The 11,459-nt window shown below is 36.8% G+C and overlaps 1 protein-coding gene across 1 annotated transcript; it reads right to left on the bottom strand.

Annotated features, from left to right (window-relative positions):
- Positions 1 to 1,267: 1,267 nt before the first annotated feature.
- LOC109022020 (monoacylglycerol lipase abhd6-A-like) lies at positions 1,268 to 10,368 on the bottom strand. Its single transcript, XM_019004794.2, has 4 exons — positions 9,580 to 10,368; positions 2,046 to 2,138; positions 1,862 to 1,929; positions 1,268 to 1,752 (listed from the first exon to the last, which is right to left on the bottom strand). The coding sequence occupies exons 1-4, from the start codon at positions 10,207 to 10,209 to the stop codon at positions 1,590 to 1,592; spliced, it is 954 nt and encodes a 317-aa protein (XP_018860339.1). The 5' UTR covers positions 10,210 to 10,368; the 3' UTR covers positions 1,268 to 1,589.
- Between the last annotated feature and the right edge of the window lie 1,091 nt (positions 10,369 to 11,459).

Below are 11,459 nucleotides of genomic sequence, written 5' to 3'. Positions count from 1 at the left end.
TCCCTTGGCCAACAAGTCCGTATAACCTCCTCCTCCCCTATTTTGAGCTAGGGCCAATACCATTAGTTGCTTCAACACCTCTTTGTAGGAGTGATTATTCCGTTGATGAACCTCCACCGTTGGCCCCAAAGACAAGTTCATTCCTCCAAAGATTTCCTCCATTCAACCAAAGCCCAACCTCCCTTTACTAAGACATGCGTTACCTCCAGCCTCCAAACTGTCTCAAATTTCTTTCATCCCCTACCTTCCATTTGTTCTGATATGAATATAAATCTTCAATCTGCCACCACCTTCATAGTCCACTAGTGCCATGAAATGCTGATGGACATTAGAACATCTTTGAGCTATAAAACTTCTACCACCATCCCTTAAAGAAGTATAAAAGTCCTTTTTATCATCTGTCGAACAGTCCTCCAACATTTTGATGAACCTTTTCACCGTATACAACCCCAGAGACATCTCCTTCATGACTCTCCAACTCCCCTTAATGACATGAATGGAATTGCCTTCTGCCGTGATTGTAAAAGCTTCAGACTCTAACAACAATTATTTCAAGGCACCCATGCTTCTCATTAAACTCACCATAATTTCTAGAGAAGAAAAAAAACTACCATTAAATGTCACAGAACATCAATGAAGAGGAAGTTGTACAGAGAGTAAATAGGGACGACGTACGTTGTATAGAGAGAAAATAGGGACGACTTATAGAGAGAAAATTAGAAAGATCTTCAAAATGCCAAAACTTGCTCATGTCATCCATATTCTACCATATTTTGTTTTCAATTAAAATATTGTCATATCGTAAACCATATACTCAAGTGGTAGAGGAGCTCCAACAAACTTGACACAACTTAAGAAATATATTATGTAGAACTGTTCACCGAGTGAGAAATGACGGCCACCATCCAATAATAATAGAACATTGTTAATTAAAAACTGCTACAGACATAAATAGATTATACAAAGTAAACCTATAAACTGATGTGACTTCATAGAATCCGTTAGATCTACTTTATAATAAAAGTAACTTTACAATATGACGTATATCACATCAAGTCATATCAGTTTGTTAATTTACTTTTTTGTAATCCTTTTATGGCTAAAATATTTTTCTTATTTATTTTTCATATTGGATTGCGTTATTTCTTGTCGCAAATGTTGATGTGGCACATTTTAAATGATTTAATGAATGCAAAACCGTGGTCACTTAAAATGGACATTTACTTTAATTGGTCATATCAATAAATGTAATTGGAAATAAACAAAATTAAAGATCAAAAACATTTTCCAAGATAATATATCCTCGGCTTTCTTAGATACAAAGTTTCAAACCAAGGGCTTAACTGTCCTCTGCAAGTCTAGTGAAATCATCTTCTAAGCTTAACTTTCTTGATAGTGATCGACATGATCATCTCGTCCTTTGCTGCAATGCTATGATTTTAGCTATATCGTCTACATAAAAATAATGAATACTTACACATTTAACTTCATATCATCCATGTTATCCACACAACACCACCCATCTCGAGACTGATGCTCGACTGAGAAATCACCTACTCGAATTCTCTTCAACTTCACTGGTAAAACTTTCAGTCCACCTTGCGGCCATTGCTGTGACTCACTTGCTTAGGTGAAGGAAGTGGGTCGATGAGGAAAGATTTCATGAGCTTGCACATCTCTTTGGGTTTCTCAATGTTGATTGCATGCCCAGCATTTTTTAGGATCACTAGTTTTGCATTCTCACCCACAAGCCTGTGACAACGGGAACTAATGTCACAACTCCAAGCTTAAAAATCAACTGACCAGTGTGTCCAAATACAAATATTGATACTGATTAATTTATCACGTTCTTCAGATTTACCTTTTCAATCTGTGTGCCAATTCCAGCGGGAATACCAGATCTTTCTCTCCCCAGATGATTAGCGTTGGCTGCATCAAGGAGAGGTTATGCCTTTAAAAAGTTACTCGGGAAGACTGAAAAAGAGGGCGGGTTTTTGAGATTCCACAAGATAATGGTGATTACATAACATGTAACATAGAAAAACCTGGGTAATCTTGGGAAGATCAGACAATTTTCTATCCTTGTGCAATGCTTGAATCAATTCTTTCTTCTCTTGAAATTGTTCTGAACACATCATCTGCCATTGAAAGCAATTTCCAAAACAAAATTTAGTGAAAACTAGAGATAAATTGCCACCTAAACCACTTATCAAAAGAACTGTCACCTAAACCATTCCATAACATATCCTTACCCACCTGGAGAGCAAGCTTGAAAGCAAGGACGTGCAGAAACAACCACAAATAAAAAACACAAATAAAAAACTAATTAAACAGCTTAATTGAGCAGTTTACATGAACCTCACCACACCAATAGCTAGCCTTAATTTAATGGTCTGTCAACTGTCATTTGTAACTAAGGGCTCGAATGGATAGTTAGATTAAATGAGATGATTTTAGATGAATTGAAAAAAATATTATTAAATTATTATTTTTTAACATTATTATTATTTTAAGATTTAAAAAAGTTAAATTTTTTTTATTATATAATGTAAAAATTTTAAAAAATTATAATGATGAAATAAAATGAGATCGTACTATTTTAAAAGATTATAAAAATGAAGTGTAGTAATAGGGTACAACCCATTTACAATTTATACAAATCCATGAAATAAAATAATACTTTTCTTATATTTAAACCCATCAAATCAAAAGCAAAAGTCAAAAAAATAAAATTTTATTTTGTAGTTGTATACAAGTTGGGACTAGATGCAATGGCGTAGTTACCAAGGACCCAAAAAAGGCCTGCCGGCACAAAATAGACTAATTACCTAAAAACTATTCTGTCATATTGATCTCAGATTTTGACAAGAAAATATATTGCAACGCTGATATAGAAACTATCAGCTAGTATACAAGAGTCTCGGTACTGTTTTGATTTTTTTATAACTAAAATAGATCATACATGCATTAATTAGTGGTGTTTTTACGCACTAGTGGTGTAAATAGTAGAAATCTTTTGCTAATATTGCATTAAAATTTCTGAAATCTCAATAATATAACACTACGGGGGAGAAAAAGTAAAAAAAATAGAATAGATTGTTTGCAATTGTTTTCTTATGAAAATCTCAGGTTGCTTAATTCTATCATTACTAATTAATTAATAAATCATACCATTACTGCTCCACTTATTTTATAAACACAACATCTGGTCATTAATTACTCCTTGAGAGGGAAAAGAAGAGACCTTTCTTTTCTTTCAAAAGTCCTTTCATTTCAGTCTCTAGGTTGTAAAGGTAAAGAAAAGAAAAGATCAAAGGCTTGGGAACATCTTTCGCTTTAGGACCCCACCAAAGTTTCCTCTCCGGAATAGATGAGACTGGGAGAGAATTAACAGTTAATCCGATGCTATTTTCATTATTTTCTATGCGATTCCTTTTTGTGAACGAACAATGGAAGATGATATAGCCTTATGTGTTTTCACGGTTCATCTTATCTCATCTCATCTAATTATTATAATTTTTTCAAATTATTATACAAAATAAAAAGAAAACACTATAGACAGAAAGATTCTACAAAGAAATTTCATATACTGATGTGATACACTACCAGCATGCCACGTCTCTTCCTAGTAAGGCTGGTGACCAGGCTAGCACGCACAGTACGCCCAGCCTGCCCAGCGCGCGCGCAACAGTCCCGCGCACACGCCCTTGCCTGGGCCATGCCAGCCCGCCTAGGCAAAAGCCCCAACATGCAGCCTTAGCGCCCAAGCCCCTGCCCGGGCCATGACAGCGCCCAGACCATGCTAGAGTCATGTTAGCCACATGCCAACAGCCATGCTAACCATGTCAGCCATGCCCATGGCCCATGCCATGGGTCAATTTGGCCCACGCCAACTATGTTAATTTTTATTATTTATTTTTATTTAATTATTTATTTCCCAATGGACCTATTGAGGGTTTTCAAGATGTAATCCTTATAAATAGGACCTTTAGTCTTTGCATTTACAGCTTTTGGCAACTTCCCTACTGGGTAAACTATTTTGTTCTTGAGATCATCATTCGGTACTAAGGCACTTGAGCTCTTTGGGATGCAATACGTGAATCCCCTAAGAAAGGATCACACCTTGCAATTCGTGAATAGGTGTGGTTCAATCTATCTATCTTGTTCTTTTTATCTTTAGGGTGCAATTCGTGAATCCCTAAAGATCTATTAATCTTATGAGTATTTTTCATTCCATCTATTGTCTTTCATTTTCTATCCTTAACCTTATTAATTTATGTGCATTGTTCTTGAGAATTACTTGTGTTGTTCTTAAGACATTCTTGTGTTGTTCGGCCACAACTCATTCCCTTTAACCATTTGATCTTTCCCCACTACATAAGTCGCCCACTATAACGTTTCCCTTAGTCAACTTACTATAAATTGCCTCACTCATACAACTTGCCCTAGCCGAAATATACATTGCCTCCACTCCCACATACACCATTCGACCGACTATAGTGTTGCCCTACTTTCCATACAAACACTTACCATACTCGGCCATAGCATCAATCATTCCCTCTATAAAACCCTAGCCGCCCACCTCAAGCCCTATAAGGAAATTCATTCCTTTTAAGAGTATTGACTTCCTCCAATTCAAATTCAAATTCAAATCCCAATCCAAATCCTTTAATTTAAGGAATTGCAAATCCTCTTCAATTCCTTAAATTACTCTTCCTACAATCTCTCTAGTCAACTATTGACTTGCCATCTTAATTTAAATTCAAATTTCTTTCTTCCCTCAAATATTCCCTCCAACTTTCAAATTTCCATATCCATTCCTAAACCAACCAAATCTAGCAAATCTTCCAAAGACCAAGTCAACCTCAATCCGTCCACCTTAGCCTCCCAACATCCAAAACCCTAATCTCACCTTAACCATTTTGGCAACCCTAGCCAACCAAACCCTAGCCTCACTCTTCCACCTCATTTCCAAACCTCATCCTAAACTCCAACCCTAAGCTAACTCTTCCAAATCTCGAAATTCACCCTAACCTCCTTGCAAAACTCTAGCTACACTTCACCATACCAACCCTAATCACCATCCAAGTGGCCCAAACCTCAAGGGCAACCCTCAAGCCATCCCCATTGCATCAAACACCCATAATCCTAAGCCGATCCTCCAAGATCACGTCAACCCTAGTCCTACCATAGTCCACGGCAACCCTAGTTGCCTCCAACCTGTAGCCTTAGCCTTATCTCATCCATTCAACCCTAGCCTCCATCATCTTGGCACCTTACTCAAGAATAAGTCTAGCCACCCACATTGATTTGCCCTAGCCTAAACACTTAGCCTACCCAAGTGCATCATCATTCCATCACTCAAACACCATCCTTTTGTGGAAGGCCAACCAAGTTGGCAAAATCACTCAGTCATCATCTTCATCAAGGCAAGCTAGTGGACCTTAGTGTTAGGGACAAGACCGGGGACCCTAACATTAATTAGTGCTTTCATTGAGAGGGCTACCTTGCTTGGCATTTTTGAGAAGTTCTTACTTCTCTAAAGAGGTAAACAACGCGTTAACCCAAGTTTTGTGAATTGGTTGGGGGAGTCTCTCGTGGATCCCATTGATTTTTATTATTGATTGTGAATTACACGAAGTTTGAGGGTTGAGGATGAGAAATGAGTAGTGTGATTGTAGGGGTCGACCACACAAGTTGGTGGAAGACCCAAGGTTGGACCTTTTGTGCAAAGAATGGGTCAACCACCCTTGAAGGTGGGGGATCCAGGATTGGACTTGTGAACCAAGAGCAAGCCCCACCATCCAATTGCTAGCCATGAGTCGTGTGTTTCAAGAGGAGGAACAAGGGGGTTCCAACTGGGAACGCATCGAGGCCATAGAAATGCAAGGCTCAAGGCTTGACCACCTCATCGATGAGGTCATGACCACTTATAAATTTGAAATGCAATTTATAATTAATCAAGACCCCTTTAATTAATATTGCTGATGGATTTTAGTATGCATGCATGCCTAGCTATTATTATAATAATTTGTTATATATCAAGATTATATATAGTTGTGATCAATAGTACTACTCATGGGCTCATGCATGCCATGGGTCAAGTTGGCCCACGCGAACTATGTTATTTTCTATTATTTATTTTTATTTAATTATTTATTTCTCAAGGGACCTATTAGGAGTTTCCAAGTTGTAATCCTTATAAATAGGACCATTAGTCTTTGCATTTACATCTTTTGACAAATTTCCTAGTGAGTAGACTATTTTGTTCTTGAGATCACCATTCGGTGCCAAGGTATTTGGGCTCTTTGGGGTGCAATACGTGAATCCCCTAAGAGAGGATTACACCTTACAATTCATGAATATGTGTGGTTCAATCTATCTATCTTGTTCTTTTTATCTTTAGGGTGCAATTCGTGAATCTTTAAGGATCCATTAATCTTATGAGAATTTTTCATTCCATCTATTGTCTTCCATTTTCTATCCTAGACCTTATTAATTTATGTGTATTGTTCTTGTTGTGTTCTTGAGAGTTACTTGTGTTGTTCTTAAGGCATTCTTGTGTTGTTCGGCCACAACTCATTCCCTTTAACTATTTGATCTTTCCCCACTACATAAGTCGCCCACTATAACATTTCCCTTAGTCAACTTACCATAAATTGCCTCACTCATACAACTTGTCCTAACTGAAATATACCTTGCCTCCACTCCCACATACACCATTCGACTAACCCTAGTGTTGTTCTACTTTCCATACAAACACTCACCATACTCGGCCATAGCATAAATCCTTCCTTCCAAAAAATTATAGCCACCTACCTCAAGTCCTATAAGGAAACCTATTTCTTTTAGGAGTCTTGACTTACTCCAATTCAAATTCAAATCCCAATCCAAATCCTTTAATTTAAGGAATTGCAAATCCTCTTCAATGCCTTAAATTACTCTTCCTACAATCTTTCTAGTCAACTATTGACTTGCCATCTTAATTTAAATTCAAATTCCCTTTTTCCCTCAAAAATTCCCTCCAATTTTCAAATTTCTATATCCATTCCTAAACCAACCAAATCTAACCAATCTTCCAAAGACCAAGTCAACCCCAATCCGTCCACCTTAGCTACCCAACATCCAAAACCCTAATCCCACCTTAACCATTTCGGCAACCCTAGCCTACCAAACCCTAACCTCACTCTTCCAAATCTCGAAATCCAACATAGCCACCTCACAAAACCCTAGCTACACTTCACCATACCAACCCTAATCACCATCCAAGTGGCCCAAACCTCAAGGGCAACCCTCAAGCCATCCTCATTGCATAAAACACCTATAATCCTAAGCCAATCCTCCAAGATCACGTCAACCCTAGTCCTACCATAGTCCACGGCAACCCTAGTTGCCTCTAACCCGTAACCCTAGCATCATCACATCCATTCAACCCTAGTCTCCATCATCTTGGCACCTCACTCAAGAACAAGTCTAGCCACTTACATTGATTTGCCTTAGCCTAAACACTTAGCCTACCCAAGTGCATCATCATTTCATCACTCAAACATCATCCTTTTGTGGAAGGCCAAGCAAACTGGTAAGATCACTCGGTCATCATCTTCACCAAGGCAAGCTAGTAGACCTTAGTGTTTGGGACAAGACCGGGGTCCTTAACACAGGGTGCGATGGTGCAGTTGGGTTGCGACGGCGGTGCTAGCAGCAGCAAGGGATTCGATTTCGGGAGGAGGAGAGGGAGAGGGGCTGCACTGTGGGGGGATGGGTCCGGTCGAGAGGTCACCGGTGAGAGGGAACGGCCGCTAGTGGTGGCCGGCGACGAGTTGCGGCGATGCTGCTGTGGCTGGGATCAGACCGAGTCGTGTGAGCAGCACGGCTGAAGGGGAAAGATGAGAGAGAGGGAAAGTGGGAAAGTGGTGAATGAGAGACTAGGAAAAATGGACACGTAGCACACTATCCATCAGTGTGTGGGATCCCTTTGTGTCTCTAGCAGCTAGGGTTGTAAATAAATCAGTCTGTTTGATAGCCCGCTCGGTTAAACTAGAATCAAACTCAACTCGTGAAAAAAAAAAAAAAAAAACTCGTTCGTGAAAGCAGATACCCGCTCGATTTGTAAATGACATATACCAGACAAAACTCGACTAAACTCGGCTATGGCTCATTAAGGCCCGCTTGTTTATGCTCGAGTCGACTCATTAGCTCGAATTGATTAAAACTCATTCATATATTGATAAATATATATATACACCTATGTATATATACATATATAAATGTATTAGCTAATAATATAAGCATACCACTTTTATAATTAAATATATAATATGTGATCCAATTACTTATGTCTATATAGTGAATATACTTCATAGGTATATTTTATAATTTGTATAATAATTAGTCGATAATTTAATAATTTCATATACTAGTATGTGAGAACCATATATGAAATAGATATATGCTATCATATTAAGTGTATATATTAATAATATATACACGCATATAATATATTGTTATTTTGGATAAATATCAACTAATTAGATATTAATTATTTATAACTTTCTAAAATTTTATAATTCAATAGAAGTTCTACTTGTTAGTTGTATAAATTCAATATTAGATTTTTTATTTTTTTAATTTATTAATTATTAAATCTTATTCAAAAAATAATAAATAAACAATTCGAACTCGAACTCGTTTGTGGGACGAGCTTGAGCTTGAGCTCGAGTTGAGAGTTAAGCTTATCGAGTCGAGCTCGAACAGAGAATAAAAAAAATCTCGAGCTCGAGCTCGAGTATTTTGAGTTGAGCCAAGCTCGGCTCGGCTCGGCTCGGCTCGGCTTGATTACAGCCCTATTAGCAGCCCTCAAAATAAAATAAATATTTTAACTTTTTCAAATTTCAAAATAAAAATAATATTAAAAAAATATATTCTAACAATATTTTATTTAACTTTTTAACTTTAATCTCAAGTTATATATAATTTTCATCTCTTGCTTATCAAAAGAATATATATAACTTTCCACTCTTATAAGATCTTCCTTTTATTTCTTCTTATATAATTTCTATTAAGATAAATATAAATAATTAAATCTATCTCGTCCTATAAACTTAATTTTTTAGAATAAGTAGTGATTTCACAAAATATCATAGTAGATGTCATGAGTTTGAAACACGGCTATGATATCATGACAAAATATAAAATATAATAAAACTGACTCTACACTCTATCTCATTCAATTAAATATTCTACATATTGACCTTACTTATCGAGGGAGTCTGGCCCCCATATGAGAGGGAGTACTAAGATAAACATAAACAATTAAACCTACCTCTTCATATAATCTTAAATTTTTAAAATAAGTAGTGATTTCATAAGAAGAACAAATGTCTTAAATTCAAAACCTGAATAATCAAAGTCTTTCTCCCTTGTTATTCCTCTCTATCTCTATTTTTTTTATATTTTATATTTTTATCAATTTAAACCAAACAGAGAATAAACTTTCAAATTCCAGTTCTAATAAATCCCAAGTCTCGAAGTAATAGCCAATAAGCCGATCATGTTAAAGCAAAGGCCAAGCCCACTTACATGGATGAAATCGTTGAGAAAGCATGACGGCACGGCTTTGAAATTAGGCTTAACAAACGTGAGTCGCATCAACTCCCTCATCTTCTCCGGACTCCGCGGCAGCAGAATACTAATAGCTTCGTCAACGTTCTTCACCTGGAACATACCCTCCTCCATGTCCTTATCTTCCATGCAAACCCCGGCACAGCACAGCACCAACCGTTCCACCCTCTCCCCAAACTGCGCCGCCATGCTGTATGCCACAATCCCGCCGTAGCTTATCCCAGCCACGCTCATCGTCTTCACTAACCCCTGGGCCTCCATCACAGCCATCACACACCGGGCCTGGAAGGCCTCGGAGCGTTCGGAACGGGTCGAGTAGGAGTCCCCGAAGAAGACCAGGTCCGGGACGTAGACGTTGAAGTGAGGGGTGAGCGATGAGATGAAGTTGTTCCACTGCCACATTGCGTTGGCGCCGACACCATGGATGAGAAGGAGGTTGGGCTTGGACTGGCTGTGGAGCTTGGGGACCCAACAGTGCATGACGGTACCGTCGCCGAGGTCCGTTGTGGTGGACCGGAGGCCGGCGTTGGAGAAGGCGTAGCGGTAGCACCAGTTCCCCGCGACAGCGAAGCTGAAGCACTTCGGCATTTCTTAAGGGAAATATTTGGTGGTTAGAACAGAGAATTGAGCGATTGAGATCGAGCTATGTACTTCAGAGGGAGTGACGAAGCTTTCCAGTCTCAGAGAGAGAGAGAGGCAGAGATAAAGGATGTGGAGCCAAGCAGAGGAGGACAAGAAGACTTTTGTGCGTTTAAAGGTAATAAATGGAACATTTGTTAGATGACGAGAATTTGGATAACGAAGACATTTTTATATTTTTATTATCTTATAAAATAATATTAGATGATTAGAAATTATTTATTATATTTTATTTATAAATTTATTATTTTAAAAAAATTTATTTATTATTTTAATTTTTATTATTTTATTATGTAACATTATATGATAGATTCACAAATAAAATATAATAAATAATTTATAATAATTTAATGTCACATTATATAATGATAAAATGATGATAAAAATTAAGATGATGAGTATCATTATTAAAAAAAAAAAAAAATTGCTTTCACTTTTGTTTTGTTAAAAAGTAAAGTTTCTGTCTTTATTTCTTTAATATATAATATAATCTAGTGAAAAAGCAATTTACTAGCACCATATATTATCATAATTAAATTATACATTTTAGCTTTCGATGCTAAATATTATTACGCGATAACATATTTTTAATATATATATTTTACATTTATCACAATATAAAATTTAATTATGTTATTATAATTGATAAAATATTATATATGTCCAACTCTTTTATTTTTTAAAAAATAAAATAAAAATTGATTCAAGTGTCGTATACGATGTCGATATCACATTATCACAATAAAATACATGAGAAATAAAAAAAAAATGGTATATCTCGAGATATAATATTACTTGTACAGATCAGCTAAGAAATTGCATGCGGATCAACTTGCACCATTATTCAATCCAGAATTGAGTTTGCAAAGAGGCTTTGGGGGTTCGAGTCAGGAAGAAAATTAAGAAGGAACGTGGCTACCTGATGGACTACTTTTTTTTTTTTTTTTGGTTTATTTTTTCAAAGCCACCTAACGGTTGAATTGATCTGCAAATAGGCACTGCTTTGAATTTGGAGTAACTCATTACCTTGTGGATGGAATTGCCACCACATGGACATTCTTCCTAGTAAAAATTATTGCAATATGATAATGGTTAGAAGGGTTTAAAAGGCATTAACATATTGAGTGGTTTAGATTTAAAGATGAGTTGAGATGATTTATAAATAATAGAATAAAAGTTGAATTATTTATTATATTTTG

This window comes from Juglans regia, chromosome 1 (genome assembly GCF_001411555.2).
Source record: "Juglans regia cultivar Chandler chromosome 1, Walnut 2.0, whole genome shotgun sequence".
NCBI classification, from domain to species: Eukaryota; Viridiplantae; Streptophyta; class Magnoliopsida; order Fagales; family Juglandaceae; genus Juglans; species Juglans regia.
Note: the sequence above shows the minus strand (reverse complement) of the source record. Positions and strands in the feature narration are given on the sequence as shown.

Bases quoted from the DNA above. Each gene is read 5' to 3' on its own strand.
- LOC109022020 (XM_019004794.2), bottom strand. From the start codon at position 10,209: ATGCCGAAGTGCTTCAGCTTCGCTGTCGCGGGGAACTGGTGCTACCGC. The intron at 2,139-9,579 runs GTAAGTGGGCTT...TTTCAATGGCAG, and splicing joins TTCTCAACGATTTCATCCAT to ATGATGTGTTCAGAACAATT. The intron at 1,930-2,045 runs GTTTTTCTATGT...TCCTTGATGCAG, and splicing joins ATCTTCCCAAGATTACCCAG to CCAACGCTAATCATCTGGGG.